Genomic DNA, 25,922 nt, shown 5'->3' with positions numbered 1-25,922 from the left:
AAAATCGTATGCTAAATCGAGTGAAAATGAAGGTCGATTATCAACAACTTAAACATGCAATGACATACCTCTCGTAATCCACTTAGATAGAGTTCCATCATCCATTTTATTTTTGAAAAACTGATAATCTGATGAGTCATGAGAGACTTTTGAGAAAAAAATTTATCCAAAAACTAACAAGAATAATACATATATAAAGGAAAAAATGAAAAGAAAAAGGTTGAGACACGATTTAGGCGGTTACCTGCAAAAGTGAAAACACTATTAGGAGGGTGAGAGTGAAATTTGAATTTCAAATTGAAAGTGTAAGAGTGATTTTAAGAGAAAATAGGAAATGGGGAGAGGAAAGATAAAATTGAGTTTGTTAAAATCATATACAAAGGCCAATTTTTTTTTGTTGATTTGGTATACAAGGAAATTGTGGGGCCCATTATTAATGGCAAAAAAAAACTAAAACTGTAGTCATGCATAGTAAATAAATTAAGCTATATCCTCGTTGATTTTACCTAGTAATGTTTGTCAACTCGTGTAATTTTTCCTTTTTTAAAAGAGCTTTTTTGAACTAGTACATAAGAAGATAATTATGTAAAAATAAATTGAACAATAGATATAATAAGAATAAAATAATGTGCCTATTAAATTTTAACAAATGAAAATTGAGTAGGTGAAATAGCATAAAAAGGAAACTATTGGTGACAACGACGATAACAACAACAAGAAAACTCCACATTGGGTCCAAAATTAATAAAGTTTTTCTTAGTCACTAACTAGGCTATTCATTTGTGTTATATAAATAATGTAATTTTTCAATGGAGAAGGTTCGAGTGAACCCTAACCTTCAGGTAGATCCGCTCATATAATCAAGGATCTAAGTATCAATGATTGCATGGAGATCAATAATTTTTTGTACTTAGAATCTAGTAAATTTGGAGAAATTAAAATTGTTGGATAATAAAAGACTTGAAAAACATGAAAAATCATGCTCCAACTTTTTAGGTATTTGCATATCAAGTTGCGTCTATGTATAGCGCCAAAGGACACGTGAAACACAGTTGCAATCTTGCACAACTAATATTTTAGATGAATGTAAACACTACAAATTCTCAAATTGAAATCTGTCACCATAATCAATCAGGAGTTTGAATATCAATTGTCTAATTTTTTAGCCCTTGAAATATTAGAATTAACAAGATGTTAAAGGGAGCCATACTACTATTCAAATGGAGAGTATTACTATTCAATACCAAAATAAAATTATTCTAGGCATACATGATCAGTATTAAGTATCATCTAACATTTTGGCAAAATACACTTTATTTTTTGCCAAGATCCTAAAACATTTATTTCGTAGGATCAATATTCTTGATAAAAAAGTGAATTTACCGTTGCTATTTTTGATGGTCGGCTGATTTCCATACTCATCAAATTTTTCATAGAAGTAAATATTATTTAGGTTCACGTTCATGATGACCTCATTCAAATCATACATAAAAAAAATAGCATTCAGTATTAAAATTAATATAGTGAAAATGAAATACTTAATTATAATGAAATTGATAGAGACAATTACTGTAGTAAAGCTCTCACCGCCATTGAATTTGTATCCTTTCGAGACTTGTTTGTTAGTACATTCAAAGAGCATAAGTGGAACATAAACTCCATCCACTGTCAAAGTCCTTTCATAATTAAAAATTATTGTTACAGTCTGGTCTCTTTCCTTTGCACTGAATGTGAGAAATAAATTAATTAGAAATATGAGAAACTAAACATCATCTATACAATGAAAAAAATATCACCACAAGTTTGTTTTACTTTTAGGATGTGGTTGACAATGTCACATCCATAGTCAACCGTCTTAGACATATAAACACAATGTATTTTCAATCGTTCGTCACAGTTTTTGTATTAAAGCAAGAACAAAAGAAAAATTGAAAAGTAGAAGGTGATGAATATGCTTATTTTATAACAACTAATTATTACCAAAAAATAAGAATAATTAATGTAAGTACAAAGCTTATATACACTGACTAATTTTAAAAAGAAATGGCATATCCTAGCGACCAACTCTTTCATTTTGAGTTATTTGTTCGTTATTATCTTAAGTAGATATTACATGTTCGTTATTATCTTAAGTAGATATTTTATATTGAGTTAATTTGCTAATAGATTGAAAATAATGAAAACTATTTGAAATTTCAATTAGTGATGAGAGGAGATCAGGTAATGACACATTATTTATGATCAGAGCGTTCTGCTTGAAGAACTAGAAACGGGTCGATTTTGGTATGAAAAATTTTAAAAAGTCTAATATAAAAAATTTAACAATTTTGATTCGATCCTATACTTGTTCATATGAGCTTAACTCGATGATAATTTACTATTGAATTTAAATTTTATATTTATTATATGATTGTTGACTTCTTGATATTTGATTGATTATGCAAGCGATCAGAATCCACTTTGAACCATGGATCCTGATGTTGATGAGTCAATATCACTCTTCTGATTTTTTTTATTGTTGTAAATGAGTGTCTTTTTTGTTTTATAGTTTTTATAAATAAGTTATTGAACTCCTCGAGTCTCTTTTATATCATTTACTTTCTCTTTTCTTATCAAAATAAGATAACATCACCTACTAAACTCGCGAATCTAGTTAGTGAATCTGATACACTTTAATGCAAGTACGTGGAGGCAAATAAATAATTTTTAGGGCTTTTTGAAACTCTGTGTAGCTTCGGCCACCAAATCATCCATACACTTGACAATATGGTGTTTTTGGTGAAAATTATTGTTGATTCAGATTGATTAGATTAGTTGATTCATAAGTTGTAAAGATTTTTTTTATGTTTGTCATTTTTTTGTGCTTAAAAATGTTTTTGTCAATTCAACGAATTCTATTACCATCTCTCTAATAATAAAGTAAAACGTCTAGATTGCATTTTTGTGTTAGAATATGTTATCTTATAGTTATTTTATGTTTTGTTATTAATTATAGTGTATATAAGGAGTTTGATTTGTTACTCTTTTCTAGAGGCTCAATCCGACTCCTTACTCCTCTTAAGGGCCCAATCAAACACCTTATTCCTTCTTAGAGACCCACTCCAACTCCTTACTCCTCTTAGGGGCCCAATCAGACTCCTTATTCCTTTTTACGGACCCAATCTGACCCCTTAGCTTTATTGATGTGAAAAATTTGTTCTCTTGACATACAACTTAAAATATTACGGAAAAACATAGAATTTTTAAAATAACAATAAAAACTTGAACTCTACAACAGAAAGTTAAACATTAGGAAATCTAAAATCGGGAATAAAAATTTAAACACTGCAAAAAAATAAAATTCTTAAACAAAAATAGAAACATAAAAAAAAACTCTACTAATCAGCTACCACAAAACGCCCCTTAGCATTCAAAATCATTGGTGGGGAATCAACATAGTCCTGAACATTCCCCACTAATCTGTCTGAAACAAAATTATAACCTCAACAACAATGTTAATTTTGTCATTATCAGAATCATCAGAGGGCTTCTAAAATTAAAAAATATCATTATCATTAAACTTAATTATTTGCTTTTGAAAAAAAATTATGAATAATTACAAGATTACCGGTTAGAGTAGTCAACTACCATTAAAGATTTATTCATGGGCAATCAACCCATTGCACTCGAAAATCATAGTGATGACATAAGTTCTTGAATTAGGAGCAATACATTTTTTTCTCGATCCGGAAATTAAGTTTGTCGGTTTCAATTTTTTCACAACGTCGCCATTTCTGTTTTTGGAAAAAAGAATGACTTGTTTTCGAAAAATCAATTTAGCTTATGTTTTGAAGAAAAATCAATTTTTTTAAAGAGAGTCGCCACTTAATTTTAGAAAGAAATTAAGAAAACTTGAAATTTTTAAAAGATTTAACAGATTAAAAATCATTTGAAATCCAAAGAGGGTTCAGGGTTCAATTTACATTTCGAGGAGGTGTTACATCCTCGAAATGCTCGCTAACTTACGGTTGACCAACAATTTGACTAAAACATTTGACTAATTTTAGAAAAATTGACGAAGTACAGAAAACCCATTTTTATTTGGAAGGAAATAAACTATTTTAAAAAAAAAAACTAACTTTTGTGTTGGAAGATAACTAATAACATAAAACTAAGTAATAAATAAAAATAAAAATATTTTAATTTGAACATAAAAGAAGAAATGACTATCTTTTGGGAATTAATCAAGTCAAACCAAAATCAAATGAGGTGTTAGTCAATACAATAACAAATAAATACAAGAGAAAAGAAATATCAAATTTGGGCATCTGATGAACCTGTCCTAACACTAAAAAAATACCCAAAACATGAGTTTGGGCCTTTTAAATTAAAATTTTGCTACTGGACTTTCCTTTGGGCCTTATTGGGCTCATTTTCGCCTGAACCTGTTATGATTATATTTGGACTTTGGCCCAAATTAATTCCAAAGAGCTGCAACAATTTCAATGGGGCTTTAGCCCATTTTTCTTGAAAAAATCTGGATATATATTTGATGTATACTGTTGTATGCAAGCTATATTTTTTGCCTTTTCCCTGTATGTTAGGCCGTATACCACGTGTATACGGCTTAAATTTGGCTTCCCAACACCTGCATTTCTCCTTAGCCCTGTATTTTTATGTTTCAGACCTATGAATATATACGGCAGGTATACAGCTCCCATTTTGGGGCTTTTAAAACCAGCATTTTTAACTTGGGCCCTCATTTATCGTCTTCAACCTGTACATCAATTTTGCAACCTGCCATAGGGGCTAACTCGAGGAAAAAAGGGATTTGGGGCCTTTATGGCCCATCCGGAATGCAAACGAGGAAAGATTTGAGTCCAAATTGGACTCCGTCGGCATGTCACAATAAAGGAAAGGAGGAAACAAATTAGCAAATGAACAAACTCTTTCAATAAACTACATAAACCAAATACTGATTAGAATAACTCGAGGATAATCAAACCATACACTCAAAAAAATTATAATTCATTCCAATTAAACTAATAAGCTCATTTCTACCAAAGAACTACTGCCAAAAGACTGAAAATAGGATATGAGGATATGCTTGGATGGGACTCCACCCACTGTAAAGGTAACACAAGCAGAGGAGACCTTAGGATAAGTTGCTAAAACAAACGGGATGGGAGGATCGACCCGTTCAGATAATTCTGAAGAAAGACTGTTGGCAGCAAGTGCTAACCCTATATTTATCTGAGTCTTATGCTAAAAAGGACTTGCTTTTAGTTCGTCTTCGGATTTCCCTATTGATTAACCTCTGAAGCGGATAAGATCCAAAGAAGTCTATACCTGCAGATGAAATCAAAATTTCCAAACACCATACAACATCCAAACTACTGCATATTTAACCAAATCAAGATCAACTAAGGATGTAAACTAACAAACATATCATATAAGAATCTAAGAATCATGTTATTAATGCAAATTGATATTATCAAGATTAAAACTACCGATGGAAGGTATCAAAAACAACTAGAAAGAAAAAGACAAATCTGCATATATATTGCTACTAGAATACTATCCAATATTAAAACCACATGCCTAACCTAAAGAATTAAATTCAAAAATCTAAGAAGAAGGAAAAACAACCAGCAACATAAAGGAAGTAAGAGTTAAAATATGAAAAGAAATGCATGGCTATGAAATACTCTAAAAGGATACACAACTATGGATCGGAGGAATTAAGGCCATTATTCACACTAAGGTATCAATGGAACTATGGAAGCATCAATAAAGAAGCAAACTAGCAGCTAGCTCTCCATAACAATCAATGCAATATTTGCTAGAAACAATGAGCATAACAGTAAATAAGGAGACTAGAAGACTGAACAAGAGTGGGATTTTTAACATTTTTCACAACTTTAAATAAAGAAAGAGGGCAGACACATGCAACAGAACACTATAGTAAGCTTCAGTACAATTTTTATACACTGAGGCATGCATTTAAAGCTAAACGAAAATGAATTAAAACTCAAACTTTAAGGCTATAATCTTTCTGAAATAAGACTCAATCAACAGAAGCTATTGAAAGAGAAGAAAAGAAAAGAACTCATGCTTAATAAACACATACAGGAACAAGGCACCATTGTATCTTGGGAAGATTTCAACTCAAACCAAATATGAAACTTGACTAATTTGTCACATACAAGATATATTCTCCGAACCCTCATACAAACAGAAATCATCATTCCAGATCAAACTCAAAAAAGGTATAGGAGAATATAAATTTCAAGCCTGCAGAGCATGGATACAAGCAAGTAAAGAGTAAATAAACTCAAAATCTTGACGTCTTGATTCATTCATCCAACTTGAGGGGGAAGAAGGAAAAATATGACGTCGAATACTAACAAACTCAACAACATTCAAGAAGCAGATTCAAGAAGTGAAACAACGAAACAAACTCGAATAATTAAAACGGCAGAGAAACACCAACATTCGATACAGAAAAACAAAAAACTTGAGTCGACACTAAAATAGCTCATGAAATCGTCTAAGCACATATGTATCACATTAGATCACCACAAACTCAAATATACATAGTAATAAACCAACCCAGAATAAAGATTCTCCAACATCAAACATCAAAGTAGGAAAAGAGTAGGAGAAAGTGTTATTTTGGAGAAGTATTACCTTGTTTCGAGTAGGAACTGAGACAGGCGAGCTGAGCAAAAATGAATTTTCACCACCAAGATACAATTCCTAGAATTCCAATAAGCAGCAAGAATGTTGTGTTCGGAAGAAGAAATTGGAACCTGAATACTCTTTATAATATTTGTTGATTTTCGAGTCTATTTTTGCTTCAGAACGTATGTATCTCTACGCATCTTTTCCTTAAATTGACTCAAATTGTTCCAACCTTTTTTCCAACCCTTAACAAAGAAGAAGGGGGAACTATTTATAGGCGAAATTAGGGTTGATTTGGGGAAAAAGGGTTGAGAAATTGGATAAGAACAAGGCCCACGAATTTGAATTCCCCCTCAATTTTTTCCAAAGACGGAGGAATATCACAATTGATGCTCACAAGTCCGAACGGATTGGAGTGAGGTGGAGGGCCTTGATTTACTCTCTCGTCCTTGAGCTTAACGTGGAGTAATCTCGCGCTGGTGAGGACGAAAATGCGTGCCCCTTTCTGCTAGAATAGTACGATAAGAGAGGGACGTTGGAGGAAGAGGACAAGAATTGTATTGCCTTCTGATTTCCGTCTGCTTTCATGTTCTTCTCCGTCTACGAGGGTGACTAGAATCACCCAAATTGACGTCGTTTGATTGCTGCCGTGTTGGAATTGTTTTATCGATTCTGGGTTTTACCGTTGGAATGAGCTGCTTGGGTTAACACCGTTTGCATCTGGAATTTGCCACTATTCGCGCCATGTATTGATGTTGTCCGTATTATACGCGTCAAGCTGGGTCTGGGTTGGATTTGACGTGGGCTGAAGCATGAATTGGTTTGGGAAATATTGGTATTGTGGGCTGGAACGAAGGTTATGGCTGCTGGAGAATAAGTAACTAAAGAAAAGAATTTTGGGCTGCTAAAAAATGATGAAAATAGCCCAAATAATTGATTCTCCTGATGGGTTAAACAAGGAGAACTTTCGGAAATAGTCACTATAATAAACTTAATTATGCCACATAGCTATAGTTTGCATATTTACGGGCTGTAGCTACAGTAAGCTGTCTCGTTTGTATTATTTGCGAGTTTGTATAATTAGCAGATTTGTATAATTCGCGGGTATATTTGTATAATTCAGTTATTTTTGTATAAAATTGAAATAACGAATTTATACAATTACAAACATCTGCAGTGTAAACAATTATACAAATTATATTATACAAAAATTACATTATATAAAAGCTATACAAATTATGAATTATACAACTGTGCGAATTATACAAAACTAAAAAGCTGAGCCGCATAATTATAGCTAAAAGTAGGTCGCGAATTGTAATTAAGGTAAACTATAACTATGTTAAGTAATTAACTACTATATCTTTGTTTATACATATAATTTTCCCGTTAAACAATAGGGTGGGAAAATGGCTACAATTGTAATTACAAATAATTAAAATTGTAACCAACTCAAGTTAAAAATGTAGCCGAATTGAAACCAATTGGCAAATTCGACCAAAATCTAAATAAGACGAATTTATAGAAATTAACTAATGAGCTTCTTAATCTTAACGAAATAAAATAATTGATTCGATTATAAAATGATTAATTTAATTGCAAACTAATTAACTCGAAATTATAACTATAATTTGAACCAAACTAAATTAACAAAATATTTTGACTAAAAGTGTAAAATCTTTTTAAATGGTTTTCGAATATTTGCAAAGTATTAATTACATAGGGAAGTCATATAAAACTATTTATTATCTAAAATATTATATAGATGAGTAAATTACTCTAAAATCTTTTTAAAAATTGAAATTTATTAATTAATTATTCAAAATCGTTTGGAATCTAAGAAGCTCGAGAATTAATTTCTATGGGAAGGGGCGAAATTGGGTGTCAACAACTGTCCCTCGTTTTACTTGGATTGATGCAAGAAATTCGAGGAAAATGAAATTGACTAATCCAATTTTGACCGACCACGTCTTCATCTTTTCTGAAAAAGGGATTTTGGTATGGATTTTAGAAATTATGGCTGAACCCCGAAAATGGTTTTCCTACATATCTCAGGCTATATGAGAATTCAGACCACTTGTAGTTCGATAAGCTTGATTTGACGCACTACTTTGAAAGAATTCAAAAGCCATTCCGATACCGAATTATGAAAGGACTGAAATGCTCGAGGATAAGATTTAAGAGCGAATGTTGGAATACATCCGAGTTTTCAACACTGATCCCGCCTACATATCCCTCAACTAGGGGTGTACATGACCGGGTTGGTTCGGGTTTTTCAAATATCAAACCAAATCATTTGTATAAAAAATTTAAATTTATAAACCAAATCAAACTAATAAAACTCGGGTTTTTTTTGGATTTTTCAACCTCGGGTTGATTTCGAGTTTTTTAAATACCAAACCAAACTATTTGTGTCGAATTTTTAAATTTTTGAATCAAACCAAACTAATAAACCTCGGATTTTTTTCTTCAGGTTTTTAGATTTTTCCGGTAAAGTATTCATACAAACATATAATTAACTTGTGCTCCAAATATTTCTTTAGTCCAATCAAATAACAACTATCTAAGGTGTTTCTTAAGAAAATAACACAAAATATGATATGAGTGATGACACTAAAATATTCAATAAAAATAATAATGAAATCATATAAAATAAATATTGCAAAATTGATAAGTCATAATGAAAAATGATCATAATGTAAAAGTACTAAATCAATGCTAAAAATAAGTCTAATAAGTATTAATTACATGATTAAACATTAAAGAAAATTAAAATTGGATGTATTTTAAATGTCTAAACCAATGTAAAACTAAAGAACAAATATTCAATATTATTGTCATTCTTAGTGTTGAATTAATTTATTTTGTTAGTATTAGTATTGATTTGATTTCGAGTTGGGCTTTATTAGAGTTACTAATATCTATAGACTATAACCTTTATTACACCATTCAAAATTTTAAGTCTCAAAAAAACTTGAAACGTATGTTAAAAGATAAAAATTATGAAAACGTATAGGTAATATTTAGAAATTACATCAAAGTAAAATATACTTTTATGTATAAAATAAATTTTAAAAATTATATACATAATGTCGGGTTGGTTTGGTCTCGGATTGACTTTTTTTAGTTAAAACCAAACCAACCCAAGTATAGTCGAGTTTTTTTTTCCAATACCAAACCATTAGTCGGGTTTTTTTTTGGTTTGACTCGGTTTTCAGTTTGGTTTTGTACACCCTTACCTTCAACTTGGGGAATCAGGCTGCTTGTAGTTCGACTCGATCGGTCGAAAAGAAAATCTATTATGCAAGATAACCTTCGATTGGGAAGAGTAACAAAATAAGTCGAGTATGAAAAGGAGGCATGCAACCTCTTAACCATGGATGTGTCGCACTTCATACCCATAAGTAAGAAATTACATATACATAATTTCCAAAGCTCTTGGCGCATTGTCACACGAATTGGAAAGCTGCCTCCAGCGAAAACCAAAATTTTTCGGATGCGAAACTGAAACTGAAAAACTCAAAGAGAAACCCACATGCCTTCTGATAGGGGTGTGGTTTGAATGTGGTGGAAGTTTCTCCTCAGCTCGCGTCCTAAGGTTTTGATACTCCTCTCCGGACTATGTCCCAGTTCGCTGCTAAGAAAAAATTCCACGTTGTGCTGCATCTTTTTTTATGTTGTCCGCACTTGTGGTTTGTTTAAGAATTCATCCTCTTGGGATGCTCTCGAAAAAAACTGAGATAAAACTCATTAGCATAAAATGTAATTCAAATAGAGAGATGACGTCTTTAACCATGTGGACACTTAATTGCTCTCTTTGAACATTTGACGTCAGTTTCTTTCGGTTTGACGTAAATCAAATAAAGCTTGTATTTCATATTTGCAACGTAATTCTTCAATGTACTCTTCTTTTGCTATCGAAGTAATAAAATAGGCTGATGAAATATGTTGATAGTTCTCTTGACGTCGTTGCTGATGGTTCTCTTGATATTGTTCATGCAAATTAAAATGATGTAGCCGATGTTGATTTTCTTGCGATGCATGACTTTTTTTTTTGGGATGCATGACTTCTTTCCCTGCGATGCATGACTTCTTTTCCTGCGATGCATGAATCTTTTTCTCTGATGCATGAATCTTTTCCTGCGATGCATGACTTCTTTCCCTGCGATGCATGAATATTTTCTTGTGATGCATGAATCTTTTCCTGCGATGCATGACTTCTTTCCCTGCAATGCATGAATATTTTCTTGTGATGGATGAATTTTTTCTTGCGATGCATGACTTCTTTTCCTGCGATGCATGAATCTTTCTTGCGATCCATGACTTCTATTCTTGCGATGCATGACCTCTTTCCCTGTGATGCATGAATCTTTCTTTCTTCTTGGCACCGAACGAAGGTAATGCTTCGTTGAGAGAGGCAGATGACCTTCTGGTGGCGGTATCGTCACATTTGACAATACAATATAAATGATCCTCTGAGTAGTGCTATCATCTCATTTGACAATACGATATAAATGACTCTTCGGGTAGGAATATTATCATGTCTGATAATATGATGCAGATAACATCCTCTGGGTATCTTTAGTTGCCAGAAAACAATAATATTGCTCTCTTCGAGTTTTTCATTTCCATCTCTGAACCTAGTTGCATGTTCATTATGGACCTCGCCTTGCTGAGAATTTGAATGAAATAATGCTACTCATATTCTCAATTCTTTGATGTAAGAAGCATAATACTTTTTCTGCATCCACAGAAAAATTGTTAGTTTAAAGTGAACTGATCCGTGTAGATCTTTTCGGTTATCTGCTCCTTGTCTTTCTATCTCCGATCTCCCGCTTCTTGATAAATAAGACCAAACATTTTATGCAAAAATAATTGAAACATGAAAGAAAAGTTTTAAGGAAAATAGATTTTCAAAAAGTAATATTTGGTAAAGGTCACTGCCAAGTGCCATGTCACATCAAGCTTAATGAACGTCTTTGAAGTTGATGCCTCGAGGTTTATCTGATTACTTGCTGAGAAGTATTCAAAGGTTTTCTAAACTTCCGATGAACCCTAATGAAATTTTCGAGGCCATCTTTAAAAATTTATGTCCTAGTTAATTGTCTTGGCATATACTGAATTGTTGATGAACGAAACATGGAATTTTTTAGATCTTCTCAAAAATTATGTCCCAGTTACAATTCTCAACGTAACTTTAGTCTTGACTTGTTGGAGAGATCCTCTTCTTGAGAATTTTTGAGTCCCTCTCAAAAATTCTGTCCCAGTTTCTATAGTAAAGAAAAATAGAAATCTTACGGGAGATATGACCGAGGCCGACATAGGCTGCCTACGTATCTCACTCGTGAGAATTCAGGTTGAACATAGTTCAAGTACAAAGAAATATTAAAAGGGATAAAGAGGTGATCGAGGCCGACAAAGGCCGCCTACGTATCTCATTCTTGAGAATTGAAGTCAGACGTAGTTCATTACAGAGGGGTAAAATTCTACTCCCTCCGTTTTAAAAAGATTGGCCCGGTTTGACTTAGCACGGAATGTTAGAAAATAAAGAAGACTTTTGAATCTTCTGGTCCTAAATTAAAGTTATGTCAAATGTACTAGATTGACCTTCAATCTTGTGGCTTTAAACATGCCACGTGGAAAACTGAAATTAAAATCTTACCAAAAAAAGAAAGAGGTCATTCTTTTTAAAACAGACTAAAAAGGAAAGGAGGTCATTCTTTTTTAAATGGAGGGAGTAAACAAAACGATTACAAGCAAATAGTACGATTACAAGGAAATAACATAAATGCAAACTGAAACCTCACACATAATATCTCTTGACAGCATCTGAGTTGATCAGTTTTGGCCATTCGGTGCCATCCATCTCCGACAGGACCAAGGCATCTCCAGATAACACTTTACGAACAATGTAAGGTCCTTGCCAATTTGGTGTAAATTTCTCTTTATACTCATCCTGATGAGGGAAAATGCGTTTGAGAACCAACTGACCAATTTCAAATATTCTGGCTCGTACCCTTTTGTTGAAAGCACAAATCATTCTCTGTTGATAAAGTTGACCATGACAAACAACAACCATTCTCTTCTCATCAATCAATGTTAACTGATCAATCCGTTTGCGAACCCAATCAGTATCACTCAATTCAACTTCCTGGATGATTCTCAATGAAGGTATTTCAACTTCGGCAGGTATAACCGCTTCTGTTCCATATACTAACAAGTATGGTGTTGCTCCAATTGATGTTCTGACAGTCGTTATGTATCCCAACAAAGCATACGGCAACATATCGTGCCAACATCGGTGATTGTCAATCATTTTCCTCAAAATCTTCTTGATGTTCTTGTTGGTGGTTTCTACAGTTCCATTTATTTAGGGACGATAAGCGATTGAGTTTCGGTGAGTAATCTTGAATTGTTCACATATCTCAGTAATGATGAATTTTGGTACTCCAAACCTACATATCAAATTGTTGCGAACAAAGTCAGCTATAACTTTCTTTGTCACCGACTTATACGAAGCAGATTTCACCCACTTGGTGAAGTAGTCAATGGCAACCAAAATGAATCTGTGTCCATTAGAGGCGGCTGGCTCTATTGGACCAATGACATCTATGCCCCAAGCTACGAAAGGCCAAGGCGAACTCATAGCATTGAGTTCGTGAGGCGGTACTCGAATCAAATCTCCATGTACTTGACATTTATGATATTTTTGCACAAACTTGCAACAATCATGCTCCATAGTCATCCAAAAGTAACTGGCTCAGAGGATCTTCCTTGCCAAGTGAGTTCATTCATATGAGTACCACAAACTCCGGCATGTATCTGCTCTAGAAGCTTTGCAGCTTCATTAGCATCAACACATCTTAGAAGACCTAAATCAGAAGTCCTCCTATAAAGGATTTCCCCACTTGAAAAGAAATTGTTAGCCATACGACGTATCAATTTCTTCTGGTTGAACGTTGCATTCTGAGGATAAGTTTCGGTCTCCAAATTCTTCTTTATGTCAAAATACCAAGGCAAACCATATGGTTCCGCTTCAACATATGAACAATGAGCAGGCTGATCTTTTACCTCTATATTCAAAGGATCAATATAACTCGTATCTGGATGTTTAATCATTGAGGAAATGGTGGCGAGAACATTGGCCAACTCATTCTGAATCCTGGGAGTGTGCCTGAATTCAATCTTGCGAAATCTTTTGTACAACTTTTATATCAACTGCACATAAGGTGTGATCTTTGGGTTCTTCACAGCCCATTCTCCTTGAACCTGATTAATCAACAAATCTGAATCTCCAATTACCAGCAACTCATGAACATTCATGTCGATGGTCATCTTTAAACCAATGATGCAAGCTATTAATTCAGTCATGTTGTTTGTGCAATCGTATCGGAGTTTAGCAGTCATAGGATAGTGTTGACCGGATTCTGACACTAAGACCGTTCCGATACCTTTTCCTTGGTGGTTTGCCGCTCCATCAAAGAATACTCTCCAACCAGGGTATGTTTCAGAAAGATCTCCGCCTACAAATGTCACTTTTTTATCGAGAAAATAAGTCTTGAGTGGTTTATACTCTTCATCAACTGGATTCTCCACAAGATGGTCAGTCAAGGCTGGTGCTTTTATCGCCTTCTGAGTCACAAACACAATATCAAACTCACTCAAAAGCATTTGCCATTAAGCTAACTTCCCGATCGGAATTGCCTTCTGAAAAATATACTTCAATGGATCCATCCTAGAAATGAGGTATGCAGTATACGAAGACAGATAATGCCTCAACTTTTGAGCGATCCAGGTCAAAGCACAATAGGGTTTCTCCAAAAGAGTGTAACGGGCCTCATATGAAGTGAATTTTTTGTTCAGGTAATAGATGGCTCGATCCTTTTTCCCAGTTTCATCATGTTGACTAAAAACGCATCCAAATGTGTTATCCGAGACAGACAAATACAGTAACAATGGACTTCCTTCTTGTGGAGGAACCAACACCGGTGGATTGGACAAATAATTCTAGATGGCATCAAAAATAGTTTGACATTCTCCAGTCCACTTGGTCAGGGCATCTTTTTTCAACAACTTAAAGATGGGATTACACACCACGATGGATTGAGCTATGAACCGACTAATGTAGTTCAACCTTCCCAAGAAACTCATCACTTCTTTCGTGGTCTTCGGTGGAGGTAAGTCTTGAATCACTTTGATCTTGGAAGGTTCAAGCTCAATGCCCCTCCTACTGACTATAAATCCCAACAACTTGCCAGTTGACACCCCAAAAGCACATTTAATGGGATTTAGCTTCAAATTGTACCGACGTAGGCGATCAAATAATTTCTTCAAGTGAGTCAAACTCTCACGGGACTTGATAATGACATCATCTACATACACCTCGATATCCTTATGAATCATATCATGAAAGATGGTCGTCATAGCCCTCATATACATAGCACCGACATTCTTGAGACCAAAAGGCATCACCCGATAATGATATACTCCCCCAAGGCGTAATGAAAACAGTCTTTTCTGCATCATCTTCATCCATCAGGATCTGGTGATAACCCGCGTAACAATCTACAAATGACTGCATCTCATATTTGGCACAGTTATCAAAGAGAATATGAATGTTTGGCAATGTAAAGTTATCTTTCGGGTAAGCTTTGTTGAGATCTCTATAGTCAACACAAATTCTGATCTTTCCGTCTTTTTTTGGAAACCGGAACAATGTTGGCTAACCAAGTCGAATATTGCGTCGCTTCCACTACTTTGGACTCAATCTGCTTGGTAATCTCTTCTTTGATCTTCAAATTTAGCTCTGGCTTAAATTTACGAGTTTTCTACTTAACCGGACTTAAATCTGGATTGATCGGCAACTTATGAGACATCATGTTCGTACTTAGACCTGGCATATCCCTGTAAGTCCAGGAAAATACGTCAACGTGTTCTCTAAGAAAATGAACCAAGTCCCTTCATTGAGCTTCGGTCAGATGGACTCTGATTCTGACTTCTTTGACACATTCCTCATCTCTGAGATTTACAGTCTCAGTTTCCTCTAGGTTTGGCTTGTGTTGGTTCTCAAATTGTCGAAAGCCTTTAGCAACATGTTCGGGTACCTCATTTTCTTCTTCATATTCCTCGCATTCATCATCACCTACCTTATTTTGTTCGTTCGGCTCGTGATATGACATGACATTGACAGGTTTTAAATTACTATTACTGAAATCATAAACAAACGAAGTTAGAAAAGTAAAATATGAACAAATAAGTAAATAAACAAAATTTTCGATAAGAGAAACTTTTCATTTAAATTGCAAATGAGCTCAAACTTTGGCGATGAAGCAAGGTCATTTAGCCTTTTTAAAACATCACGGGGGAATTTAAAAAAAAACTCAAACAAGTAAAACTGCATAAAAGGTGGGTCTCGGGCCTCTTCCGGACTACCACAAATTTTTAAAACAAACATAAACATATGTCTTTTCTACTAAGATGAGTAGGGAATAAGAAGTGGTGTAGCGTTCCAATTTGGCAATAACTCGTCTAATTCAGCATCACGAATCCCCAACGTCCCGGCCTCTTCCTCGACGATTGCGTCTACCTCCTCAAAAAGGCCCCAGATTTCTTCCTCGAGACCACCATCATTGACATATTCTCGCACTGGGAATGATTGGTACAAATGAGGTATTGGCTTGGCCAACGCTCGATCAACACTCCTGTTCATCACCTCTGCTTCATCATCATCTGTGGGGACATACCCCAAACCAAACTTTGCTCTGGTGGCATTTACCAGCTTCACCATGAATGATCGATTCCTGGTCCTTGATAAAAATAAAAAATAAAAGTATGAAACAACAATAAAAAAAACATGATTATTATTTAACATAAAATAAATTACCATGATGACATGATTGTACTCTTTGTTGTTGTTGTACATCACCTGGTCTACATATGTGCATTGTTCTTCCGTTGTTCATTACAATTCTCGCAAAGAAGCTTCAAGAAAGACTGATTATCAGTCAATGAAAAAACAAGAACTAAAAATGAAATGTTGAACTTGAAAATCGTTTATACTTTGAAGAAGTATGACATATTCACACTATTTAGTAATCTTTTGGATTCAATGTCCCTGCGTTTTTCTGCTCCGTCGAGATTTTGAGTAAAAATTTCAACTTTATGTTTGGATGGAGAAAAATAAGGAAAGATGATAAAGGAAGAGATATTAGGGTGAGGTTATACCGTGTGAGAATGAAGATATATTTATATAGGCTGAGAGTAGCTTCAATGATAATTGACAAGTGTACTCCAGTACCCTTGTGAGTAATTATAATGTTTTCCCTCTTAGCTTGTAGAAAAGAGTGGAACCATTTCAATAGTAATATGTTTTAAATTCATTAATTACGTGGAGCACTCCCAATTTTTTCAGTAAAAATAGATCGCTCTGCCATCCTCAAATATGCCTTTGCCTCTGTGATTAATGACTTCATTTAGTGATCCTCTATTTTGCTTCTTCCTGTATCTTATTATTGTCTCATGGAATACCTTTTATTTCAGATACGATGTGAGAATATAAAGTCATACTTATATAAAGTCCTCTGTACATGACACTATGGATATTATCTTTGGGACGGTCTCGATCAGATCATAGGCAAAATTTTCAAGATGCATCAAAGTATTAGTAATGCCTAATTCTATTTCTCAAGTTGGTAGAACAATAATTTTGCTTGGGTCTTCATAAATAAGAATAATCGCATGCTGCATATACACCAAGTATATTGGCTCGTTTCAAGTTAGAAGGATTCATAATTGAGAAGGGCATTCACATTTTGTCACTTTCAAAATCGAACTCCCTCAAATTTGGAGTCAACAAGTTGACTTGCTTCAAATTCCTCCAATAGCACAAGGTGAATCTCTATCTCTTAATTTTGTCACTCACAATTTTTATTTTCTTCATTTCATAAAACTTGTTAGTTCTAATACTTCAAGGGCTGAAAACTGAAATAACTTAAATTCAAACTCCTGATAGGTCATGGTGGCTTCTTCTAACGTACATCTAACTTATATCATAAAAATATAATTCTTTTTAAGAGTACGGGTGTTTTCATGCCACGAGGCACAACTATAGATGTAAAGAAAAAGGTATGTAGTTGGACCATCTATTCTATCCGCTTTCTCTAGAGAAGTTGAGAGTATATGACTCAACATTTTTGAAAAACAATCAAAATGAAGGTTCGGGAGCATATAACTGGCACTTTTGCTATATTATAATGATTGTGCGTCTATCCGGGTTGGTTTTGCTATCGCTCCTATGTAGAAATCGTTAAAATTTAAATTACAAATATTTAACCTAAAATATAATTTGATATACAATATTATACATTATGTAAAAAATAATATACAAAATTTTCATATATTTTCTTACCAAAAATTTTAAAACTTGATACACTAAATCATACATCCAATATATATTATTAAACAAAGTTATAAGAGGTATTTATACGATAATATATAATAACATATTATTTTTATTTGACAAATCAAAATATTGTCAAACTTTACCGACTGGTTTTTCTCAAACTGCTAGACAAAATCTTCTGCAAATTTGTGGAGAGGTGGATTTAATGATGATCTATCATACCCAATAGATGATACATCATGAATCACAATATAATTTGATTGAAAAATATTTTGACAACTTGTTGACACTTTAATCTTGAAATTTTGCTCTAGTGATTGCGTTTGTAATTTTTAATTTCTCAAAGCTATGAATGAAATTTTGAGACGATTCTTGTTGTGTTGAATTTATCTCATCAAGATGTATCATTTGGCTGGAGGTCAAGAGGGGGTTGTGGCCCATTACAGTCCTCTAGGGCCCTTAAGCTCCTCCTTGGATAAATTATGTAAAGAAACTTTATGAACTATATTAAAGTGTTATTATGTCTTTTAATTTTTCCCTCTTAAATTAATAGTATTTTATTTTATTTTTGTTGCTCTTTAATACTGACTTAATTTTGCGGTCCAAACCTTTTGAGAGAATGTTTACTTTGGGCATAAGTTGTTAGAAAAATGAGATTTCCAACATAAGTTTAGTACTATTAAATTTGCAATCCATATTCACCACCCTTTAAATGAAAATGGAGCACTACACATATGAATTTTGAGGTTTGTAATTGATTTTCTCCATTATTTAAGCTATGTATTCGATTTTTTTTATATAGTTTTCAATAATTATTTTCTTTGAAATGAATAGTTATACCAAGTTCTTTTTTAAAGATCATTGAATAAGACTTTGTTAAATTACTTTGACGAATAAAAATCTTCAACCAAGAGAATTGTTAATAATTATACAACACACTACTGAGAATCTATTCAAAATAGAGCTTCTTATGATTTGAATATTCTATTTTGGGTCATCTTCTGAGGTTGTTGCTGCTAGTGCTCATGAAGGAGTTGATTTTGACATTGTTACCATTGTACATTGAAATTTATACATAATTCATGTATCTAATATATACTTCATAAATTTGTAATGTAACCAACATGTATCTTATATGTATGCAATACGTAACTATTAGTAAATGATCAATTTTTTTATAACTATCTATTATAGTATCTGATACACACTGGACATGTATATGATATCTGATATAGTGACTATGATATATACTTCATGAAGTTTTCAGATACATTTAATTTGATATCAAATACATCAACTATGCAACAAGCTCATGTCATAGTTTAGATGAATCAGATATAATGTCCAACTTTGTATATGTATGAATCTGTAGATTAATTCCTATCTTATATATATATATATATATATATATATTTATCAAAATTGAATTATAGGAAAGAAAGAATAAAAAGAAAAAAGGAAAAAAGGAAGAAAAAAAAGACATCCCTCCTTTTTGCTTTTGCAATTAGATTCTTTTCTTTCTAATTTCGATTTTTTTATTTCATTTCTACTTTCCTTTCTCAGAAAAAGGGCCTTTAACCAAAGTAAAAGATTACTTCATTCTTGATAGTTAGTTAGTTACTCAGTGGATAGGAACATACTTTGGATCAGAATCATGGGGAGTACTTCTTGATCATTTCTACGAACGTAAAGCCCCAATTTGAATTCCTTTTTGTCACTTTCAAAATCGAACTCCCTCAAATTTGGAGTCAACAACATGACTTGCTTCAAATTCCTCCAATAGCACAAGGTGAATCTCTATCTCTTAAGTTTGTCACTCACAATTTATTTTTTTTCATTTCATAACACTTGTTAGTTCTAATACTTCAAGGGCTGAAAATTGGAATAACTTATATTCAAACTCCTGATAGGTCATGGTGGCTGCTTCTAACCTACATCTAACCTATATCATAAAAATATAGTAATTCTTTTTAATAGTACGAGTGTTTTCATGCCACGAGACACAACTATAGATGTAAAGAAAAAGATAGGTAGTTGGACTATTTATTCTATATGCTTCAGTTTTGCTTCTCTAGAGAAGTTGAGAGTATACGACTCAACATTTTTTAAAAACAATCAAAATGAGAGTTCGAGAGCATATAATTGGCACTTTTGCTATATTATAATGATTGTGCGTCTATCCGGATTGACTTCGCTATCGCTCCTACGTAGAAATCATTAAAGTTTATATTACAAATGTTTAACCTAAAATATAATTTGATATACAATAATATATATTAGGTAAAAAATAATATACAAAATTTTCATATATTTTCTTACCAAAAAAATTAAAAACTTGATATACTAAATAATACATCCAATATATATTATTATACAAAGTTATAAGAGGTATTTATACGATCATATACAATAACATATTATTTTTATTTGACAAATCAAAATATCATCAAACTTTACTGATTGATTTTTCTCAAACTGCAAGACAAAATCTTCTGCAAATTTGTGGAGAGGTAGATTTAATGATGATCTATCATACCCAATAGGTGATACATCATGAATCACAATATAATTTGATTGAAAAATATTTTAAAACTTGTTGACACTTTAATCTTGAGATTTCGCTCTAGTGATTGCGTTTGTAATTTCTTAAAGTTATGAATTGAATTTTGAGACGATTCTTGTTGTGTTGGATTGGTCTCATCAAGATGCATCATTTAGCTGGAGGTCAAGAGGGGGTTGTGGCCCATGACAGTTCTCTAGGGCCCTTAAACTCATCCTTTGATTTTAGGTAAGCATTGAAAACTTTGGTTAAATTATGTAAAGAAACTTTATAAACTATATTAAAGTGTTATTATGTTTTTTAAATTTTCCCTCTTAAATTGATAGTATTTAATTTTATCTTTGTTTCTCTTTAATAATGACTTAATTTTGCGGTCCAAACCTTTCAAGAGAATGTTTTACTTTGGGCATAAGTTGTTGGAAAAATGAGATTTCCAACATAAGTTTAGTACTATTAATTGGCAATCCAAATCTTTATACTTAAAAGAGGTTATTGGTTGAGTGTATAAAAATAGTTCCAAATAGGATGTACTAATATTGTTGGATTAATTATGATGAGATTTTTTCCTATTCACAATTTGATTTGGTGTTTAGTGGTAGTTCTGTATTTACCTATGTTTATCCATTTATTAATACTAGATAAGCAAGCCTGTGCTTTGCACGGGCCCAACACAATTGATTATGTACCCAAGTTATTTTAGCAGCACATGCAATAGTTATCTTCATTTACTCGTTACTTAGATCATAGTTACAAACTTGTTTACAAAAATTGAAAAGTTAAAAACTAAATGCATATCCGCCTTGATATGAAACTATTTCTATCTGGAATCTTGGATAAATGTGGACCAAGATGTGCTGCCATGCCAATTGAAGTAGTCTGTAGAATGTTATTGTCGGGTGTATTCCTACTACACTTTCTTCAAAATTCTACGGATTCTTCTTGTTTACCATGGTGCAATTCTTGAACTTGGCGCAACCATCTTTGCTCTAGATTACAAAGACATCTGCAGTGGAAGACAATGGGACAATACTTAGGCCAGATCTATGTATATATTCTATGCCTTCTGAAATTATAACTAACAAGGTGACAAACTATCAATTGTGATTTTCCTAGAAATAATAGTAGTAAGAATGTTACGTTTTCTCCTAAGCAGTGACAAATAACACAACATATGGTTCAAATGAGTCTTTATCTTCATTTCCTAAGATATACCTGAGATGTATTTGTCTGATAAGGGCATATCAAGTGCTCAAGAGCCTCATATCATTCAAAATTAAATGGCTTTATTCCCCTCTAATTTCTATTATATCGAATGTAATTCAAATTTTTACTCTTAGAAGAATTCACAACTATCGAACATAATTCAAATTATTGCTCCTAGAATAATTCAACTGGAGATTATAGATTCCCGTAAGAAGAATTTAGATGTTAGCATCATCTACTTGCATCTCAACATAACTACACATAATTGTTATTTCGGGTAACCAGTGCCAAGATCATTCACATCCCCGACATGAGCATCAATTTTCAAACATGATATATGTTATCTTACAAATAAATTTGTTGATATTTAAGCATGCCATAACATTCTAACCCAAAATTTTCAAATAGCTTGATGGAACCTACCTTGGAGAACTGTTGCACATCATTTGTTGGCATTGAGGTAGACCAAATGCTTAAAGACTTTAGAATAATCAACTCCTGCCGCACACAAATGAACATTCATATGATAACAAAAGATAGAAGGGCATATACAAATAGGAGCCGTATATACACTCAATGCAATGTTTGTTGAAAGTATAACACTCAAGCATACGACACCCATTAATCGCTCAATACCAAAAGTTTGATATTTAATCAAGCCACTTTCATCCGATTTCAGTTTACCTTTAGATTGTACCCTAATAAATCACTGGATTGATTAAGATCAAAGTCCACAGATCCTGCATATTTACATATTCTCTGGGTCACTTGCATCATCATGTTTACATTGGGCAAGATGTTTTGGCTAGTATTGGTAAAAAAAAAAAAAAACTACATAAAGGAACTAAGGTCAAGATAAGTACAAAAGTTAAAAGAAAGGCCAAAGTAAGGTGCAAACAGGAGTACAACGCGGAGCTGAAAAGCTGTTATTTGTTACATCTCTGAGATAAATAAATCATGAAGTGTAATCTCTCTGCTAGGACTCACAGTTTCAATAATAAGAATTTTGCAAGTGCCTCTAGTCGAACATTATATTTAAGAACCTGAAATTGGAATATTGACAATGTCTACCGAGTAAAATTCATATTTATTTGAGTACAAAAGGCATTTTTAAGTGTTTACTAAACAAACTGGCAGTCGTGTATTGTTGCCTATTCTTCTTAACTATCTAGTATCACAAGTATACTGAAAATAAAATCATAAAACAATCACATGCTACTATGCTACTATACTGACCTCAAAGTGTGGTAAATACTCAGGTCTGGGATTTACAATTACCATTTTCCGTTATAATCAAGTGTATAGAATACAACCGTCCAGAATTTACCTCTTTCAAACTCGTAGCATTGTTCGAATTTCTCCACCTCGAGAAAATTCGACTTTCAAAGTCCTGAAAAATTCAAATCGTGAGATTCCACAAGGTGAAGTACATTTTACGCTTTACATTACAGAGATGAAAATAATGTCATATTATCAAAGTAAAGGAAGCTATTTTTACCAAAATTATATTAAAGAAGTTAACAAATCATTTAAAGAAAAAAGGAACACACCAAATCATTTTAAGAATTAATGTCTATGCAAAATCATTTTGATTAGTAAATCTCGAAATTCTCTTTTTTGGGATAAGGAGATCCATATGAAACTTTTATGTTGAAGAAGAACAAATATTAATGCTTCCTGAAAATAATACAAAGAGATAAATAAGCAGCAACCACTTACCGGAAATTTCCTTCGTTGTACCGGGAGACTCATACTTACTTATATTGAATGAAGAATGTTACAGTGATGAAGAAGAGGGATGTTTCTAGACCTAGCTAGAATTGTAATGGTAAACTAATGAGAAAAGTCAAAAATATCTGGCCACAATATTAGCTATAAAATGACCATTATGTCCTTGGTTGTCCATATTTGGCTTGGCTTTTCAAAATATCTAGCCACAATGTTAGTTGTGAAATTACAAGTATGCCCTTGGTCGTCCATACTTCGCTTTTCTATATAGTAGAAAAAATAGATACTATTCCTAATTATTTTATTTTTTAAATTTAAAACAAAAATTGACTTTGGGTCTTCTCTTTCTACTATTCTTATTTTATTTTTTTAATTTAAAACAAAAATTGTTAATAGCCTAGCAACTACCTAAAAAGAGGTGAAATGAGAGCTTCTAGAACAATGTTGAATGTGTGGAAATAAAAGTCAAAACAAGAAATTGATTATATCCACTAAATTATATTTTTGTCACTATCTCATGCATTAATTACCACTTTGCCATTGGTCATCCTGATCGTCCTTGCTCTTCACCTTTCTATATAATAGAAATATCTTATGTATTGTTGATGTAATGATTTGTTATGTAGTTGTTATACATCATCTAATATAATACTAAATAAAGTGTATAATGAAAGACTAAAAATTCTATCAAACAAAGAATTAAATATTATCAAAAGCTCAAAAACTAATACATGTATTACATCCTCTAATAAGAACATTATATCTTAAGAAGATCATACATTGAACGTATGACTTGGTATAACTTGTGTCTTAGACATAGGTACAAGTTATGTCTTACAATTTATAAGTTCAATTTTAGAACTTTATGTCTTAAAAAGTTTATACTAAGCAAAATTTAAAAGTTTAGATAACATAGTGGCAGTCTAAGCGTTGTATTTTAAGTCCTAACCGCTGCTATTGAAATAATTAATATGGCGTATAAAAAACCATCGTGTTATTAAGTATTTGTGGCGGTTTTGTGAAACCGTCGTAATAAAATCGTCGCAATATTTTTTGTAGTGATGTCACCAATCGCTTCATTCTCCTTATTAAAGTATGTTTGATTCTCAACAAGTTTTTGAAATATATTATTTTATAATTCTCTAAATTTATACCGTTATATATAAAATTGTTATTGACAAATAGTGATCTACTATTTTCCCTGAATTTGAGCCTCAGACCATGAGAAACAATATTCATCAAAAGAAATCCATGAGAAAATAAAGATCATATAGTATTCATCAAGAAAATGCAACATGTTCTCAAAGAACTCAATCAGTTTCAATCTATTACTCTAAGTTGAAAGATGAGTTTGGATTGATGATCCTAACATCTAGTTGTAACTATGAAGGATCTAAGGTATATGTTATGTATCTACAATGACAAAAGTCATACCAATTTTTCATGGGTCTGAATGAGTCATATTCATAAGTAAGAAGTCACATTCTTTTAATGAGTCATTTACCAACTGTGAATCAGGCGTATGTAATGATAATGAGAGATGAGAATCAAAGAGTTATCGCAAGCTTAGCTAAAGCAACTCAGACTGATAACAAGTTTAATCTACTTAATAACATATTCAATCCTACTCGCAACATATTTAGTCAAACAAGAGTAGGATGATAATACATATACATTTCATAAAGTAAAATATACATAGGTTGTTTAAAACACATGAGAGCTTATGATATTATTTGTGTATATAATTAAGATATATAAAAGTAAGGCAGTGGGTGTGAAATAAATGTATAATAACAATATGTACAAAATACCGTATACATAATAGCAATTTATAATATGTGGTAAAGAAAAGTAGTGTGTATGTATATATATAATTTGTGCATACAATGAGTATGATGAATAGGAGGTAAAATAAGTGTAAATTTCATATATGACATATATTATAGTACTATTTTCAAGCTATAACAGTAGATTTAGACTTTCAAGCTATAACATTAAAAATTTCAGGTTATAACAAGTTTTAAAAAAAAGAAATGTTTTTATTAATTGGAAAAAACTTAAAAAATAAATAAAAAGATAAACGAAAATTTTAAAAAAAAAACAGAATTAGAAATAATAAAGTAAAAAACTGAAATTGTGGGCTGTAATTTAATTTGAATTTATTGTAGATAATTAATTATTAGCATGAAATAAGGGATCCAAACTAATTAAGAATATTCAGTTTCCTTAATTCACTCTAATTTGTTAAAATTAATTCAAAAATCTGATTTAAAAAATCAATTTCCATTTATTTAATAAATAATTAATATATTTATGATTTTTTATTATTAATTAATAATATGTAATTAATAAGGAAAAAATGAAAAA

The 25,922-nt window shown here is 32.4% G+C and overlaps 1 protein-coding gene across 1 annotated transcript; it reads right to left on the bottom strand.

Moving 5' to 3' along the window:
* Window positions 1-12,466: 12,466 nt before the first annotated feature.
* Window positions 12,467-13,309, bottom strand: LOC102598018 (uncharacterized). The gene is made up of 2 exons (XM_015306700.1): window positions 13,119-13,309; window positions 12,467-12,908 (listed from the first exon to the last, which is right to left on the bottom strand). The coding sequence occupies exons 1-2, from the start codon at window positions 13,307-13,309 to the stop codon at window positions 12,467-12,469; spliced, it is 633 nt and encodes a 210-aa protein (XP_015162186.1).
* Between the last annotated feature and the right edge of the window lie 12,613 nt (window positions 13,310-25,922).

This window comes from Solanum tuberosum, unplaced genomic scaffold, assembly GCF_000226075.1.
Source record: "Solanum tuberosum cultivar DM 1-3 516 R44 unplaced genomic scaffold, SolTub_3.0 scf00035, whole genome shotgun sequence".
Taxonomy (NCBI): Eukaryota; Viridiplantae; Streptophyta; class Magnoliopsida; order Solanales; family Solanaceae; genus Solanum; species Solanum tuberosum.
This window is presented reverse-complemented; position numbering and strand designations above follow the sequence as displayed.

What these genes read in the sequence shown, in the direction of transcription:
- LOC102598018 (XM_015306700.1), bottom strand. Translation starts at nt 13,309, where the DNA reads ATGAGTTCGCCTTGGCCTTTCGTAGCTTGGGGCATAGATGTCATTGGT. An exon ending in CGCAACAATTTGATATGTAG is followed by an intron (nt 12,909 to 13,118) that starts GTTTGGAGTACC and finishes AACGACTGTCAG; the next exon opens with AACATCAATTGGAGCAACAC.